At 45.2% G+C, this 19,057-nt stretch overlaps 1 protein-coding gene across 2 annotated transcripts; it reads right to left on the bottom strand.

The window, feature by feature from the left end:
* Positions 1-4,902: 4,902 nt before the first annotated feature.
* LOC107323006 (somatomedin-B and thrombospondin type-1 domain-containing protein-like) lies at positions 4,903-15,919 on the bottom strand. Of its 2 annotated transcripts, XM_015881686.2 has the most exons (6): positions 14,890-15,919; positions 13,275-13,469; positions 12,261-12,339; positions 11,016-11,192; positions 8,759-8,878; positions 5,798-5,911 (listed from the first exon to the last, which is right to left on the bottom strand). In XM_015881686.2, the coding sequence occupies exons 1-5, from the start codon at positions 15,143-15,145 to the stop codon at positions 8,806-8,808; spliced, it is 780 nt and encodes a 259-aa protein (XP_015737172.1). In that variant the 5' UTR covers positions 15,146-15,919; the 3' UTR covers positions 5,798-5,911; positions 8,759-8,805. The 2 variants fall into 2 exon arrangements, with proteins under 2 accessions (XP_015737171.1, XP_015737172.1); XM_015881685.2 differs by lacking the exon at positions 8,759-8,878 and having other exon boundaries at positions 4,903-5,911; positions 14,890-15,912.
* Positions 15,920-19,057: the final 3,138 nt, after the last annotated feature.

Genomic DNA, 19,057 nt, shown 5'->3' with positions numbered 1-19,057 from the left:
AGCTCGTGCTCAGAGAACACCCCCAACCTGCAGATGAAGAGGAAACAGAGGGTTACGTGAGCCAGAGCATCTGGCAGGATGGGCTGAGCAATTCCCATTTCTCAGAAATCTACTGCCCCATCTGCAAAGGACTAATGGGGGAAGCACAGCACAAGGAATAACCCAGGAGCTGGTTCATTAGTCTGAGGATTGGTGTGGGAGCAAGGAAGGTTAAGGCCCATTAGAGTTGGCATCTCACTACAGCATCCTCCCAGTATCCTAGAAGCACACAGCTATTGGTACAGAAAGGCAGTGGAATGTATGGAACAGCCTTAGAAGTGAATGCATTGCACCCAACTTGAAATGGGAAAAACACAGTGTTTAAAACAAAGAAACAAAACAAACAAACAAGGAAAAAAATCACCTTCTTGCTGATTTTTGTTCTTGTGGTTTGAAGCTGCAATAGGCATTTACAGAACAGAATAATCATTGCTGGTTCAGAATCCCCTCTCCCTTCTCACCTCTACTCCTACACTTGCAGTATCAACACCATCACCAAGCAACCAGTGTTGTGGCTGGAGAGGACTTAAGAAAATCCTCCTCTAAAATAATATAAACAAATAAATAAATAAGAGTCAGCGATCTTTGCATTTAAATACTCAGAACATTCAGAATGAAGGGTAAAAACGTGCTTTGAAAAGCTAAAGATAACAGAACAGCCCTATTTATGGAGGAATATTGCTAACTCCTCCCAGTAAAGCAAAATGTACTCAGTTCCCCTTGACAAGAAAAAGCAGCTTTGTCTTTAGAGAAAAAAAAAGAAAAAAAAAAAAAGAAAAAAAAAAAAAAGGATATTTAAAGGATATTTAAGGAAATTAAGGAGTTCTGTAGCTTTCTTTTTTTTTACCTCATAAGGGTTTTTTTCCTTACAAAAAGAAAGCAGATTCTCCTACGTTAAGATAACTGCAGAAGCTGGGCCTCGCCAATCAGGGAGCTGACAGGTCTACTGAATATCTCACAGTGAAAAACACGCTTTTACCGTCTTCTGTTTCAAACACAGAAGGAAAGTGGTTGAATCAGAACCCAAACACTACAGGTTCAGCATGAAATGTAGCAGAAATCTCCCAAGCTGTCCTTGTCGCTCCATCTCAAGTCAATGAGAGATTTCTCTGCAGCTGAGCAAAACCACTTGGCTTCTTCAGTGTTCCTCTTAAATGGTTTTAAGACGTCCTGAATTTTTGCTTGTTTTTTCATCATTAAAAATGGCAGTTCCTCAGCTAGAAAACAAAGGGAAATCTAGTACCACCAGCAGAGCTTTATTTTCCTTTTACATACAGCCAGCTCTGGAGCTTTAAGTTTATTTGGTCTTCCTTTCATCCACAGGCAGGTGGTGCCTGGAAGGTGAGCTGCACGTGCACAACTGTCAGTGCTCATCAGCACTGTCCATCAGGATGATTTATGAGATGAGGACTAAATGAGCTCCTGGCTTCGTGCACTTGCCATGGGAGATGTTCTCCTGTTGATACCCAATGGTGAAAGGTTTTCGGCGTTGTCATGGGAACAGCTGTCATCCTCAGTGCACAGCCTCTCCTCTGCGTGAGGCTGCCTTTCTTGTTTATTGTACAAAGCCATTTTTCAAGAGCGTTTTGCCTTGGGTTTTCAATAATCTTTATCTTTCCCAAAACCCAGGCTGTAGAGATTGTAATGATGGACAGTGATAAAGTCCCTAGAGGGAAACAGGCAGGGCCAGTGTTTGTCTACACCACAAGCTAATTTTCACTTGCAGGAATTTGAAAGCTGCATTATCTTCTTCTACTTAAAAGGCTCACTCTTGCTCTTGCTCACACACACTTGCATCTTTCTTTATTTCCCCCTGGAATTCAGTAGTTTGAAGTTACTCAAAGTGAATAGTCAAAGCCAGAATACTGTGCTGCCCTTCCTAAGATGTGCTGACACATTTGCAATGTCTCCTTTCATTGAGAGTTGTAACCTATGTAGAAATACAACTGCTACAATGCTCCTGCATCTCTAGGCTACAGAGACAGGAACAGAAAACTGGAAGTTCTATCATGTGGCTCTTGATACATCTTCACATTATCATCTCAAGGATGAGGCAATGACATGAAGACATGCCGATCAACAGGTCACTGTACATAGCAACAGCCTATATTATTCTTACTGCTGTAGTATCACAGCTGTATCGCAAGCAGGACCCCAGAAAAAAAAACACACTACTTATGGGCAGGAACAGCTCTCAGATATATCAGACTGAGACACATATGAACCTAGCTGACACAGCAGATCTTTGATTTAAGAATGGAAGTGGAAGAAATATTTTTTGTCAATTAAAAATGACCTTTTTTCTCCAATATTTTCTATGAAACAGAAACTTGAAAATAATGAGGGTGGAGGGGTGTAAAGGAAATGCTAAGTCACAGCTTCAACTAGTGATGGAACACCTGGTAGAAAGGCAGGGCCAACCCAGGGGAGCTCAGCTGAATTCAATGTACCTGAGTGACCAGAAGGATCCACCCCTTCCCAGACCTCATTTAAGGGATGGCAATGGATGTGAGGGTATCTCACTGGTGATCTCAGTGTACCTGAGGCCTTCTAAAGGTAAGCAGATCTTTTCTTTCTCCTTTTGTGTGTGTTTATGGCTGCTGCATTTGGGCTTGTTCTCGTTTGCTGCAGCCAAAGGCTTTGTTGCCCTACTCTTACTACACTTATTGTGGTTCTTTCCATCATGTTATAATGTTACACTCGACAAGTCAGCCAGATACTCATTTATGATCATTTACCTTTTAAAATATATATATTCATTGGATGGTCACTGGACCCTGAATATACAAAAAGAGGAACTACTGGGGGAAGCCCTGGTATTCCTGGGTTTCTCATGGCTAAGCACTGCTCAGATTATTGAAGAATGAACATCTATAAGGGACTGTGGTCCTATTATTAAATCCTCTTCAAAAATGGCTAAGTCCTTAAATAAATTAGGGTAAAACTTTCTTTCAACTGAGGAAAGAGTAGTAGCAGCATCTGCCATGGCATGGTTGCTGCTACTTACTATTAACACTCCTCGTTCCTCAGAGGAAGAATTAAGAGATAAAAATGAGATTTTTTTAAAAGCATTAAGCAACTGGAAAATAAAACTGCATCTTTGAAAGAGCAAACTGCCCCATCTTCAAATGGAACTTTCCCTTTGGAATTAAGACCTGTATCACTAGAAAGGGAAAAAGGACTTGGGTCTTACAATTCATTTATTTGCAAGACCCTGAAGCATGAGGGCTTCACATGGACATTGGGGTCAGGGAGGGTATTTCACTACATTTACACATGGCAGGTGCTGATCAGCATTTCCTGAAAGACTTGCAACAAAATGGATTGATGCCAGGACTAAATATTTGACAGGTACTATAACAATTTAACAAAAGTCTTATGCAAATATAGTATTGCTTATGTACTCAATATATGGAAGAGATTGCAGTTTAAGTTCTTTAAGGTACTACATCATTTCATTGATTATAGTAAAAGCTTCTACCACTTGGTGATGTCATGTATAACTATCCAATACAGCCTTTTGCTACTTGATTGGTTCCAATACTGTAGGAGAGGGGCAGCATGGTGAATATTACATTTCTAAGCCTTAATAAAGAGAGATCGCATCTTTTATACATTCAGTACTCTTTCCTTGGAGCATTTAGAAAGGAAGAGGACAGATTTGCACTGTTAATCATGAGATTATGGAACAACTTGGGTTGGAAGGGACCTCAAGGATCATCAAGCTCCAACCTCCCTGCTGCGTGCAGAGTCACTGACCTCTGTATCTAATGTTAGATCAGGCTGAGTATTTGAGTTGATTTTGGAAGCAAAGCATATTTTCAGCAGTGGGTTCATTCTGCTGTTGACATGAGCAGTTGCCTCCTCAGGTTCTTGGGGCCCAGCATGGGGCTTCTGTAGGATAAAGAAAACCTTCCAGTGGCTAAATGCTGCTATGATTACATACCTCCACTAAAAAATTGACTTTCAGCATAATAGGCATTCCTCACTGCTGAAACCAGAGCACTGCACTCTAGCTACTTACTCACAAGCCATTCCTCAGCAGATTGCATCCCTCTGCTCACAAGCCAGAGTTTTCCTGAGCAGGCCACTGAGGTAGATTATGCCAGACAGTGAAGAACAAGTTTTTGTTGTTTTGTTTTTTCAGTCCTGTTACTCTGGGATGAGATCACCCCTCTGTGAGTCATTAATTCACAGAGACAGCTTGTAGCATGTAATAAAAAGCAGAGCCTTGCTCTAAAATCCCTACAGCGATGACCAGGAGGGGTCGAGTGCTGCACTATACATACACCTATCCAAATCAACAAATCACTTCTCCTCAGCCCTTTAACGTTCTCACAAAAGATCTCATCATAGACACTAGATAGAATCTAAACAAGTCATAATTTTGTTTAAGCAGATCAAGAACTTAGGGGTATGTTGAATTCACTTTGCATACTGGTAGGTCACAGTGCTTTAATTCCTTATGTAAACCCTAACTAGCTCTGGAACTGGACAGCAGCAACTCTTGGGGTTGGCTTCTTTTACCCAGTAACTCTTGATAGGACAAGAGATGATGGCCTTAAGCTGCACCAGGGGAGGTTCACGTTGGATATTAGGGAAAATTACTTCCCAGAAAGAGTGGCAATGTTTTGGAATGGGCTGCTCAGAGAGTCACTGGCCCTGGGGGTTTTCAAGAAAAAAAGCAGATGTCTCACTGAGTGACACGGTTTAGAACAGTCTCAGGCATGGGCTGATGGTTGGATTGGATGATCTTAGTGGTCTTTTCAACCTTAAAGATTCAAGGAACTTACCTGTTGGAGCACAGGAGTTGACAGCAAGACTAGCTTGAGCAAATGAGGCAGGCTCAGGCACTACACAGGGTAAGCAACATCATACTGGGAGAACATCTCCAGTCTCTTTTATTTCCATTTTCTTATAGAAAAGCATGACTATAAATCAGCAAAACATGAAGAAAACAATTCACATTTTCCAGTTTAAAAAACAAACCTACAAAGCCACAGCTAGCCTCCACAGGTATATCCGGAATGAATTGCTATTTAGAGCTCTAGGACTGAGCTGTATTCGGGGGCAACTCCAAGATGCTCCTTGGAATGTGAAGTCCAACTCCCATTTACCCCTGGTACCTTCAATCCTCACAGATTGGAACAGGCTCATTTCTAAGTTTTGTCATTATCTCAGCAGTGCAAGATCAACCCTGTGTAAGACTGTGGGTCGATATGGAATGAAGATCAATATGAAATGATGAGATCTGGGGCAGGAGAAGGTGGGGGGGAGGGGAAAGGGAATAGATATATGAGCACAGAATCCATGAAGAAATGCAACTGCCACAAAAAGGACACACTTGAGTTAATTCACTCTGTGCTGTTGGGTTTTTTGTTGGGTTTTTGTTGCATTTACAGTGAGACTTTAGGAAACAATAATTAAACATGGATTTGTGAGGACTTTTCCTGTTTTCTTATGTGAGGGAGGGGGTGATCTGAAAGAAGTCACTGGGGTTAGAAAGGCCTCTCTCAGGCAGAAGAGGCTACAGGAATGGATATACAGAGACCAGCACTTCACAGCCAGCCTGATTTCTTTGGCAACTGAGGAGTACAGCATTCAGCGTGACCCAATGCAGACAGCAAACTCTTGAAAGTAAGCAGCACAGCCTCTGCTGTGGAGAAGTCATTGTTTTGGTTGTGGTTACTACTGCTACTGCATGTTTATGCCAGACAAACCATCACAGCGCTTGCTTGCTGGGACTGTCAGGAGTTAGATGAACAAGAAGCTGTGAACAGAAGGACAGGAGCAAGTGTCCAGCTGGCGAATTCTCTTCCATGTTCCACTGCATCGAGGGTTCCCCACTGCCTGCCAGTGCAACAGCTGATTCCTGGAACACAAGCATAAAAGGGAGAAAGTCAGCATGCTGCGCTCCCACAGCAGGAAGGTGTTTGTTCAAGCAGAGCAAATCACCCAGTAAGTTCCATTGCTAACATCAGTTTTCACTTCACGGACCCAGTTCTTCACTTCTGCTGCAGTAAAGAAGTATCTGCAGTGACGATACCCACAGGGTTACAATAACACGAAGCAGAGCACAACCAGTACTCCCAGGAACGCTGGATTGGAAGAAGCCAGTGCAGCACACTGTGGGTGTTAAACCCAGAAGGGGTTGGAGAAACATTCCACAAGGTAACCATCATTGCATGCAACCATTCAACAAATGATCCCATGTCCCTGTAACTCCTGTACTGAATCCCTTGCCGGGTTGCAGAGTGGGCAAAATCAGTGTTTTAATTTGTAGCACCATGCCTTCCCTGAGCAGGCAGAGCTCTATTGCCAGCCATGGCCAACAAGATAGGGAGTACTCTAGCATGCAACCCCACAGCCCGGGTCTGTGTGAGCAGAGGCAGGGACGTGTGCATCTCTGGGTAACCATCTCAGTGGAACACCTGCTGAAGATCTTCTATCTTCCCAAGAGTTGCACTCTAACACAACTTCCTCACAGCAGCTAGCAAGAGGTATCAGAGCTTTGCTTGCTGGAACAAGCTTACTGACAGGTCTCTGAAGGAGCATGTGGGATAAAGAAAATCATTATCTTGCTAATGAGTGAAAAAGCTCAGCAGTAACTTGAGCCAGATGTAAACACAAGACATCTAGTTCCTACATGTGACCAGCTGCTGTTGCACAGGTATAAAAGGTTGTAAGCACCTACAATAAAGGTCTTTCGTTCTGCACCAGCAAGGGAGTCTGCACCTTTCTCGCTGCATGCACAAGGGAGCTCAGAGCCCTCTTGCCACAGGAGATGATGAAAAAAAAAAAAAAAAAAAAGGAAAACCCAAAAAACCCAAACCACAACAATTTTCCTTCAGGCAGTCCATCAATATCTCAACAGAACTGAACAGAGAAACATCCTATTAAAACAACCAAGCAGATCCATGGGCTATTTGTCACAATCAGTGGCTGCAGGAGAAATGTTGGCCAAAGAGCCACAGAAACGGAAAGCAGAAGCAGCGCAGGCTTTGTTAGATACTTACTCTGTTATGAGCACATGAACCTGGATTTGAACATGAGACCTGCAAAATTCATCTCTATGAACAGCTGGAGTACAAGAAATGCACAGTGTGTTCCTTCCTTGAAGTGATGGTGCAGTGATTTAAAGGAATTCCTCACAACTGTGCGTCTCAGCCCTGTCCTCTGAAGAAGCACAGATACCACAATTTGATATCACCTCATGCCCTGTGCATAGGGCTGCTAGCAGAACAGCCAAACAGATCCCTAACTTGTTTTATAGTTCTGTGGAAACTGGAATTACTACTGTAGCTCCACATGGCTAACTCTGCCCTTAGTTTAATGAGATGTCATGCTCCAGAGCAGGGTTTTACGCATCACACACGGTTGGAAAAAGGCTCAGTGTACTTTTCTCCTGGCTTAAGGTCATTTCAAAATACCAGAATCCACAGAGGGAGGATTAAGATCCCCGATAATGCAGGCTGCGTGCAGGGCAGTCCCATACCTTTCAGAACTATGGGCTACAGCTTTACCTTTAAAAGGCTTTACTGCTTAAACACATCAGCTAAGCTTGCCAACTCCAGTCCAGCTGGTGGGGAAGGCAGATACTGATTTTGCTATAAATCATGTCCATCCACTCTCTTTCTCCCCCTGCCCAACAATCATGGGCATAAACTACTGCAGCCTGGATGGACATTTATGTATGTGCTACCACCACCACAGCTTCCTCCAGATGATGAAGAGCAGCTGATCCGCCTCAACGCAGGCTGAGTAACAATTTCACAGATGTCAAGTCTGCTGCTCTGAGCTTTATTTGTAGATCTTTCAGAATATGATGCAAAATTAACAGATCAGTTTCCAGGTTTAATGCTCCACCTTGTTCATCTTATAACCTTCCAGAAGGAAGAAGCCAATCCGAGCTATTGAATTATCCCACCTGATGGCCATAATGATCTGACCAAAAATGTTGGAAACTCCTGAGCTCACACTCATTTCACACCAGAGATTAAGATGAACTAACCTCTTCTGCACAGTATAGGACAGGTGGAAGGCACTGACAACAACCAACTCTCTTCATTTTGATGCATTTATAAGCCAGATTCTACTTAGACACAAGAAGATAATTAGGAAATACTCATCAAAATAAACCAGCGTTGCCGAGTTTATTTTAAACTCTTGTCAGATGTTTTCCTTCCTGAGAGTCACTCTTGGAACAATATCTTGGTGAACTAAATGATGGCAAGAGCTGCTGAACCAACAGCGTGAGCAGACAGGAGCGCAGGCACGACGTGGGTGTGACAGCAGCAGCTGTGTGAGCATCCCTGCACAGCCTGACAGACCCAGGGCAGTGCTATGGCACAGCCCAGCCACACAGACTTACTCTGAGGTCACCAGCAAGTCACCACCTGGCTCCTGGACAAGGTGACCAGTAGAGTTGCACAGGCAAAAATTCTAAATGAGGGTGAACTGAGCAAGCAGCCTGATACTCAGGAGCAGATCTAAGTAAGTGCACTCACACATGCAACACGCTGCATCCTAGGTGCTGGCTTCAGCTTTGGCCTCCCACCACCTTTTTTCTCAGGGCAGCAGTTGCCTTCCCATCTTCTTCCACTGTTCCTTCCAAGCATTGTGCTTCTGTTCTCCAGCAAATCCCAGCCTATGCCCTTACTGCATGATCTTCAAAGCACCGCTCCATGCCAGCACTGCATGCTCAGGTATGCCCACTTACTCTAATCGAAGGCAGAAACCTTTTCACAGACACTTCCCTCATCCCACTCAATGGCTGTCCCCACCAAGAATCCAGTTTCTTCCAAGAGACCACACAGGACAGTTTTTTCCACCACGTAACCTGGTACAAAAAGCATATTATTTCTAGAAACGAATGGGTTAGTTCTGTTCATATAAAGAACACCTATATTAAATACTTAGGATGCTGATATCAAACAAATCAAGTGAGATATCCAGCCCTAGCCAAGAACCAACTTGAAGCACAATTGTAGTAAGGACACATAGTATTGAAGAACACCAGACTGTGTCATGGATGTTCTCTAGTAGATGCATGTGGAAGGTAAGGGAGGCTTCATATGCACACAGAGGAGAAAGAAGCTGCAGAGCAGAAACACTCATATCCCACTTGCCAGCTGCCTACTCACCTCTGACTAAACAGCCCAGCACTGACAGACCAAGGAGGCATTAAATGCATCTCCATTATTTTTTGCAGTGCTTTTAGCTTTGTCCACTACCCATGCTAGCCCACACCAGCGCTGCCTGTTATGCAAGCTTACACTGCTACCTCGGTAATGAACTTAAGTGAACGCACACATTACGTCAGCTTGGCACACACAGAGAGCTCATACCTGCCCAGAAAATGCCACAGACATTAGTTCATTTGATATTATAGGCAATAGCACTGGGGAAGTGAAAGCTTACTGTATTGAAAGCTGTTTTCCCTGCTGGTTTTCACATGCCTATAAGGAATTCTCTTACAGGCCTACAGCAAGTCTACAGGAACAATTTCTAGGCTTTACTTATTTGGGATGGATTCAAACCAGCTGCAGAGCCATGGGATGAGTCTTGGTTCACTGAAGTCAGTAAACCAATCACTATTACCACAGCTCATCTCCAGCCTTCAGCCTACCAACATGGATCAGATCGCTGTGATCCACACCATCACATTTTCTTTGTGCTTCTATTCCACGTACAGTGCAGTTCACCAGATAGCTCAGCAAATGAAAACGCTCTCCTCTTTTTGCAGCCCTGAGAGGAAATGAATTCCTGAATGTATTTTTTATTTCAATTAATCTGATGTTCCTTTCTGGCTCCAGCACTTCAGTAAAATAACATTACTGTAATCGTTTAAAATAACCTTCAGATTGAATGCAAGTAAGAAACTTTCCCAGCCACACCAATAAGTCTTTGTTTCTTCTTTGTCTAAAGAGCTTTAGGAATCTTTGTACACAACAAGCTGAGGCAAGGAAGGAAAAGAGTCCAGCATGACTTCCTCTTACTAAAAGCATGAAACAAACCCTGATAAAAGGGCCATTACTGAGTCCTGCTAGTGCAATACTTTTTGTGCTTAAAGCCTAACAAACTCAGTTTAGAGTTCCTAATTCAAATGAACATGCTTATTTCAACTTTCATATATGTTTTAAAACCATTCCTCAACACAGTGACAGGTAACGTCAGCTCAGGCTGTTTTGTAGTTTAACAAACTGACAAGGGGGTTAAATTCTAAGAGGATTTTATCTAAGAGTATTGTATCTATCAGGATAAAAGCAATGCAGAAGCTGTGCATCCAGTGACCACAGCAGAGTCCTGAGAGCCAGGATTCCTCTGCTGCTGGCTCTGCCAAAGACATGTCACAGCTTCAAGCCATTCCCTTCACCTTCAATGAACTCCACCTAATCTGTACACCTTGGGTGCTCCCCATTAATCACCCCAAAGCTGCTTCAGCTTTCCAGGGAAAGGATGCTGAAACAGTGGAGATTTAACAGCGCTACCATCCAAGTGCAGGTGCCAGCACTTAGCCCAAGCCCCTAAGCCAGCTACCACTTGCCAGAAGTGCTCATTAAGAGTCACTTGTAGAAACGAAATCCCCGGTTCTTAAAAAATCATTAACTAAGTTTGTTTTATTAGACTGACCTGATAGGACTGTTAACCTTAGAGGTACGGCTGAAGTAACTTTAAGACACCACCACTAAGAAAAAACACCAACCCACAACTATTCCACTCAAATTTCTGTGATATTTAGCAGACTAAGTGAAGAACTTTCCAGTCCTGGCTCTGCCACTTGTTTAATACTTGACTTTTCTGCAAGAAAGCGATTAGAAGATTTCTGGCCTAACAGAGTATGCAGCAAGGATCACCAGTTAATACATGGACAGTGATCCAGAGAGCTGAACAAAGCACATTATGAAACTGGGACATGCAGATTGAGGGAGGAGAATGAAAAATTCAACATGAAAAAAAGAAATCCAAACTCTTACCTTTGGCTTCCACTGCCGTCCCCATAGCAGTGCAGACTCTCAGAATCTAAGGCTGGGTGCTGACACTCCACACAGACGGTGTGGCCCTCCCTGAGATACTGCATCCAGTGAGTGTATGAGTGGTGACTGTGCAGGCAGCCCTGCGTGATGGCCACAAGCTGGAACTCCACACAGTACCTGCAGCCAAAATAACCATTGAGGGTTAGCTTCACAACCAGGTCAAAGCCTTCTGCAGCACTGGGAGAGCCAGAGTAAATTCAGCAACCACACATCATTAATGAGTTTCCCATTCAATAAGGTAGCAGATTCTGTTTCCTGAGAATTCAGTCCTTTCACATAGACCCATGCAAAAAGCCCATTTCCACTTCTGATACCAAGGAACAATCCCGCAAGTCAGTAATGCTCACAGCCCCACTGAGGCTCTGCATGAACTCCAAGTCCAGCAATTTATTAAATGTTAATAAAAATTAACATTTTTAATCCATGAGACACACCAAACCTCAGCAACATATCTAAACAGAAAAGAAGCTCTGGATTAGGAACACACACTTCTCACTCATAGTAAGGACCCATAAGGTCAAGTTGGTAAATGACTGTCCTAAGGAGAAGAGACAAGTGCTGGACTTACATTGGTTAAAGAGGTAACAAAGAAGTTTCATCACAGTGAGGGCTGCTGGACAGACACATCACACTCCAGTATCTACATTCTGACAGCACTCTCTTGTAAAGGGGCTGCTGTTCCACGTTTGACAACTCTTCCCATTAGGTCTACTGCTTCTTAAACTCTGTAGTACATACACCATGTACACTTACAGTAAAGATGCATGTATAAACATCAGCTGTGGTCTTTGGTTAAGAATCTTTTCAAGCAGTATCACTAACCACAGGCATGCAACTTTCAAAAGCTCCTTGACAGACATCCTACTGTGTAAAGACAGAGAATATAAGCACTGAGCACTCAAACTAAACATAGACAAGAGCTGAAGTGACTGGTCTTTGGTTTACTGATAATACAACCTTTCTTTATAGCATCAGTCTACCAGCCTTACTAGCAAGGCAGACTCACAGCTTTCAGGCTCCCTGTGGATATTACTGTTGCTGAGGAGGGGCAGCACCTTGCTCTTGTAAAGTGCCCTGTCCTGGTGGGAGATGCTGGTTCTTATCAGCAGGAAGACAGGCCCAAAGCTGCAGAGAGAAGTTCAAGATGGAGTATGACTGTGTCCCTGTGCTGAGTGACCAACTTACCCCACTCTCTCATGGCCATCAGCTGCAGCTCTTTTTTTCCTTGCTTTTCCAAACCCTCCTGTTGTTATTAATGCAGGGACTGCATATATCAAAGAGAAAGAGTACACAGTGTAAGTGGTTATACCACACCGAGGCCAGCAATGTCTGCAAAAGAGTAGGGATAGATGGACCTTTAGCGTCACTTGGTTTTATCTTTGGCAGGAGAGAAAAACAAATACAACTGTGTATTTTTGTACTGTTGGTTCCCACCAACCGTTTCACTGAAAAGAAAATCTGTATTGTTGCCAGATTTTTGCTTGAGTAGCGTGAGTCTCCTTATCAGGCACACCCAAAGACACAGCAGGAAGCAATATTTAGCAGTGGCATCAATGCAACAGGTTTGATAAAGGCAGCTGGAGCTATATTCCAAACTGGACAGATTTTGACCCAAAAATACCATTAAAAAAATAAAATAAATCACAAGCAGTTCTTTAAAAAGAAAAAAAATCAGTAAAGGTACATCATGAAAAATCAGCCTGAACAAACTCCAATCAGACCTTTCCTCCAGAAAACAGCAGGAGGTTTCCCCTGCATGTATCCTGCTCCAAGGGAAAAGGCCATACCTTGCCTTTGATGGGTATTGCTCCTTCTTGGCTTTTTGAAGATGACTCATTAATAAAAAAAAAGAAAAAATAGCACTCGACACACACTTCCAGAAGTTTTAAACCATCATTAATCTACCAACTCTATCAAAATTACCAGAGATTTACCCTTGTGAGATCATGGCAGGTCTGTAATATTTCACTTTTGAAACACACCAGACCACAGTAAATGGTAGGAACTATTTTTAAACGTTGTCCCAGGAAGGATATCTCCACACCCCTGAGTGAAGCGCTCAGTTTTCATGCCCACCAGACAGACCCAGAGCAAATCCAATGGTGTTTGAAAACAACTCCTTTCAAATTAAGACCAAATCTGCTGGCCCAAACCAGCCCTCCTCTGTTACCAAGGCACTTACATTTTCAGAGGACTTACTCAGGGACTGTTTACACTCTGCTCCTTGCTCAGTCCAATACTCCACGCAGCCAGCCCTCTCCTCCAGGGCAGGACATGCCTCTCCTCCATTCCGGGGCTCCTGGATGATGTGCCTCCTCCGAACACGGTATGTCATCTTGCAAGGCTCCGCACAGCCACTCCAGGCACTCCACTGAGATACAATGCAGGGGATAACTGGAAGAGTAAGAAACAAAGAGTGTGGAACATTACAGAAATGAGTTTTCCTGCTTTCCCAGCTGTGTTTTCCCAGAAGCTCCGGCTACCCAAAGTAGTCCAGGCTGCATGGGGACACTCATCTCCTGCTACACTGCTGTGAGCTGCATCAGGGAATACAGAGAATGTTCTGTATTAGACTGAATCAAACTGAGCTCTAAGAGAAGGATCATGAGCAAAAGCAGGGGCGAATTCATCAAGCTCTTCGGCAGCCACAGGAGAATAGGGAGACACTGGGGACCATCCCTCACCTTCACTGTGTTGACAACACTACTGAGAAACAGTTCTGTGGATGCTCAACCACACGTTTATTATTACAGCACAAAATTACCTGAGACAAAATTGCCAAAACATTTCACTGCTTCTCTGTCCGCTCTTCATCAGTGAACTGCACCGTCTGTCCTGACTGAGCAGAAGGCAAAAGGAGAGCAGCATTCCAACCCTGGCCGTGCTGGCATCACTCCTTCTCCTGGCAGGACCCTGGCTGGCTGCCCTAGCAGCAGTGCTTGGCCAGCACAGGAGCTCCTGGCTGCCATCAGTGGCGGTGCAGCCTTGAATGCCTTCTGTAATTAACTGTGTCTCACAACTCAATCTTCCTTGCCTGACTGAGAACAGTAACAGGAGCACACGGGTGCAGAGAAGATGAGACCTCACTACGGTCCCGTTTTCCCTCATATTTGGGTAGCCTATAATCACTTCATCTCGGGTAGCTGTCAGCAGGCACTACTGGGCACAGCGGGTGGAAAGCTGCCTTGTGCCACCTTATCTTCCTCTCATGCATCCTACTTATTTTAAATCTCCCACTCTTTTCAGTTCCACTTAGGCTTCAGGCATTAACATAAACACCATCATATTTTGCTTTAAAACCAGTTTGATAAAGGAATTTTGTAAAGAAAGAAAAGTCCCAAAGGAAGGCAGACTCAGGACGAGCGCTGCAGTACCGCCAGATCGCCACTGGGCGGCAGCACCGAGCTCAATGCCGGGACACGGTGCAGAGCCGGCAGCCCGTGCTGGTCTTTGGGTTGAACTATTAATTTCCTCATACAAACTCAACCACAGGAAAAGCTGCCTCCGTGTGAAGGCGAAGCTATTCGGGTTAAAGAACAACGACAGAAAAAATAAAGACCAAAGGAAAAAAATAAATAAATAAAATAAAAGCGTTATGTAAGCAGATAGGGGCTCCGTGAGATGCTGTTCGTGGGAAGGGAATACGGGATGGCTCAGCTCGTTAAAATAAAGCCTTCTCTGCTCAGCTCACCCCCGGTCACCCGCAGACGAGCCGTCAGCACAGCGCACCCTGTAGCCCTCGGTGCCGTCACAGGGGCGCAGCCGGCTCCAGCCCACCCGCCTCTAAGAGACACAGCGACGGCTTTCTGCTCACCTGGGCAGGCCTGGTTGTAATCGTGGCAGCAGTCGAGGGTTTGCTCGCACGCCTGGTCGCAATAGCACTCCCCGTAGGAGCCGTCGGGCCGCCAGCCGGTGCTGCGGCAGGACGGGGAGCGGCCCGGGCAGCACAGCCCCACGGCGGCACAACCGGCTGCGGCGGGACGGGGAGCCGGGAGGAGGAGGAGGAAGAGAAGGAGGGGGGGTGGTGGTGGTGGTGGCAGCGCGGTGGTATGGCCGGGGCAGCGCGGCATGGCAGAGAAGGTTCGGCTCCGGCTGTCGGAGCTCAGCGCCCCACGGCTTTCGGGTGCTGGGAGAAAAGGAGCCGGTCCGCCCCCCAGAGCGAAAGGCAACGGGCGGCAGTGAGGGCCCGCCCGTCTGAGCGCTGCCCCGAGCCGGGAGGGCAGGGCTGAAGGCTGGAGGATGCGGCCGGGCACCGGCTGAGCGCTGGGATCATTGCGGTTCTTCTTTTGCTTTTGTTTTCCTGGCGGAATATTGCTGTGCTTGTGCGGGGTTCTGCGTGTGCGAAGTTGTAAGGCTGCAGGGCACGATTGCCTCGCTGAGTGCCAGCACTTCAGAAATCATCGTGAAAGAGATCAGCCAAACCAAATGACAAGAGAGACCGCTTTTCCCCACTCTGGGCTCCAGCACACCTGAGAAGCAGTTAAGGCCTTGAAGCTTTATCCCCTCTCGGCTCAGGGGCTGTAAACAGCACCTCACTGCGGAATTACTCTGAATTTTGGGCTTACTTTCAAATGCAAAGAGCTTAAAGCGATTAGAGCCACTCCTGTGAATTATTCAGCTACTCACGGGGATGCTAAAGCCTTTATTGTAACTTCTCAAACAGACTTGCTGTAAAATATTGATCACAACAGTTGTTACACCTTGCTGGATAGTGAGCTGGGATTTATAAAACCCACCCGCTGACTTTTGGTGACTGATTATGCCCTTGTACTCTTTGAAAGGGTAGACAAGGGGAAATGGTTTTAAGTTGAGGGAAGAAAGATTTAGATTAGATGTCAGGGGGAAGTTCTTTACTATGAGAGTGGTGAGTTGCTGGAACAGCTGCCTAGACAGGCTGTGGATGCCCCCGTCCCTGGAGGTGTTCAAGGCCAGGTTGGATGGGGCCCTGGGCAGGTATTAAATGGGGAGGTTGGTGGCCCTGCCTGTGGTGGGGGGGTTGGAGGTTTGTGATCCTTGAGGTCCTTTCCAACCTGGGCCATTCTGTCATTCTGTGGGCATGGGCAGAGCATTCCCACTGTAGGAGACTGCAGCAAAGACAATTCTAGAAGAAGAAAAATAAAGACTACCACAGAGCAATCTGTGGGCAGAGCTGGAGGCATAGGAGCGTTACACCAAACCAGGCATAACATGGCAAAATATTCCAAAGAGATATGAAATAAAAAGAACTTTAGCTTCTTTGTATGCATGCAGATACCTGTGTCTCCTTGGAAATCACACACATAACAAATCCTACAGTGGGCAAGAGACAAAAAGGACAGGGGAGGAAAGGGCAGAGCACTAAAACAAGAAGCTGTAGGGCCTAGGAAGCAGGAACACAGAGATACCAGGTGTGTCAATTCCTGCCTCTGCTAATGAGTCACTCACTGACCGTGGGCAGGGCATTCAATCAATGTATGGCTCATTCTTGATCTAGAACAGGAAGATCAACAGTCAAAATGAGATTGCATTACTCAACTATTAGTCCACACAAACCAAAGGACTGTGCAGCTCTTGCACAGTTAACAGAGGGGCAGCAATGGAGATTATTTCCCAGCTGTTGTTTCCAGCACTAATGCTGCTGGTGCTCCAAGTCCACTGTCAACAATATTGTGGTAGGAGGAATAGAAACCCATTATTCCAAGACACAGAAAACCAACTGAATAAAAATTAGTTTTAGAAAACAACATGTCCACATAAACACTGCAATTTTGACTGACCCTCTGCTACTGGGAAAACTGGATCTGTGTCCAGACCTCTCACTGGCATTTACATAGTTTACATTCAATCTACCCCCACCTAAAGCTCCTGGGAGCAAATTTGTTGCTCATCTCACATTCCTGGTCTGAAGACAAAAGTTCTCCCTTATTCTGGTTTGACATTACCCTGGGGGATATTTTTTAGGCCTTTTTGCCCCTCCTCTTTCATGCACTAAAGATAATAATGCTGAAGAAGCTAGAGAGAACATGGCCCAGGCCATGCTGGACCTCCCAAGACCAGCAAGAAATTTGTTGCAAGCAGAACTGTTGGCCCTTTGAGAAAAATTAGGGCCAAGCAAGCATTCAGCAGCAGAACAGCTTGCAGGGCTGCCCTTGGCAGTGGGAATTGAGTCTTCTACCCTACAGGGAACATCGAGGCAGCTCACCAGGGCAGGTGGAAAAGCAGCTTTATCTGCTTGTGCAAACACAGCTGCCTTCCCTGCTGGCCTTGCAGGGTTCCTTCCCTCCCATTCATTTCCCCTACCTTAATTAGGCTGCACTGTGCCGGAGCTGCCACTGACCCAGTTCCCAGAGGCCCTCCTGTGCCCTTCATTAACAAGGATGGACAGAGGATGTCAGCAGATGGAACGTCCCTCTCAAGTGACAAAGGGAAGCTTATCCTCCCTTCCACCGGGTAGTGCTCATCTCTGTCCATTACTGTTCCTACCATGAGCTGATCCACCCATCTGAGTAACAGGGAATGCTGTCCAACACCAGTACCTCCATCAACTTTGCAATGCTCAAATTTCCCCCACCTAAAACAAAAAGTCTGGATACTGCATTTTTAAATAGGATTTACCCTATCCCCTATATATCCATCTCTGTATCTACCTGCATCACCTGATGATTTGCACATACAATGCAAAAGCATTAGGAGAGCAGTATTTCCTTTGCTCTGTACAGCCTCTTCCACATTACATCCCCTGTTTAGGACCTGGACTTTTGTGTTCTGCAGCAGTGAGGAAGCTCAGAGAGGTATCGGTGTGCAGGACAGAAAAAGCTAGTCCTGGTTTAGAGCATCAGATTTTAACCTCCATTGTGGCAGCCAAGTCTGTAAAAGCATAAAAGGAAAGTAGCCAACCAAGTGATCTGATTTCTTGGAGCTGATTTCTACAGCTCTGTGAGTGCCACAGGAGAGCTGGCTGCCAGCTCATGCAAACCCTTCTCAGAAGGGCTCATGGGGGATGCTCTGCTTGTTTTTTCTGCTTCAGTGAGAAGTACCATCAGTTCACATGAGCCTTCCAGAACATGACACAGATCAACAGAAATGACAATAGTTGTCCAAAATAAAGCAAAGCTCAGTGTTCCCACCTACACTTTTGCTGCCGTGAGCAGGTACCAACTTAGAAATCAATTCCAGTAGAAGATTCTACGCCCTGTTGATGGCTGCTCATCTGTGTATCCTAACTTATGCCCAGAGCATGCATTTCTAGGCTTTTTCAGTCAGAGTTTTAGCAATGTGGACATAAACAGGCTATGCCATACTGGATGGACTGGAGCACAGGAAGAATTCCAGTTGCATACAGCAGTTTTGTTCTCAGCTTTTGAATACCATCAGGGAAACAGATAAACTCTCACAAAGTTTGGTGTTTTCAATGAAAATCTGAGACAAATAATCCAGCATCCTACTGCTAACAAACTTAATAGAAGCAACAAAACTCCAGAACCAGGAAACCCGGTGAGAGGATGAAGCCTTTGGGGATGGACGATAATCAGACTCTCTACAGCTGTAAGCACAGGTATTATGTGAACTCAGCAAAGCTGGAGACCAGCTCTTGCCACACCTCCACTTTGTCAGCCAACCTCCTGACCTGCAGCTGTGTTAAAATCTTTCTTCCTATCCCCTCCTCCTGTTTCTGGGGATTCCCTCTGTAATGCTATAAGAGCGGGTAGCAAAGTCTTTTGCTACAGCAGATGACAACAAGCCCAAATACAGCAGACACAGAAATAAAGAAAAGGGCTGCTTACCTTCAGAAGTCCACCAGTAGACAGGGATCTCCAGTGAGATGCCCTCAGCTCCACTGCCAACACTTAAGTGATGTCTGGGAAGGGGTGAATTCAGGCTTCAGCCCTTCCAGTCACTCAGGTGCACTGTTTGCAGCTGACCTCCCCTGGGTTAGCCCTGCCTTCCCACCAGGTGCTCCATCACTGCTTCAGGCCATGACTTAGCATTTCTGCTACACTTCC

This window comes from Coturnix japonica, chromosome 20 (assembly GCF_001577835.2).
Source record: "Coturnix japonica isolate 7356 chromosome 20, Coturnix japonica 2.1, whole genome shotgun sequence".
NCBI lineage: Eukaryota > Metazoa > Chordata > Aves > Galliformes > Phasianidae > Coturnix > Coturnix japonica.
The sequence above is the reverse complement of the archived record's forward strand: the minus strand, read 5'-3'. Positions and strand labels throughout refer to the sequence as shown.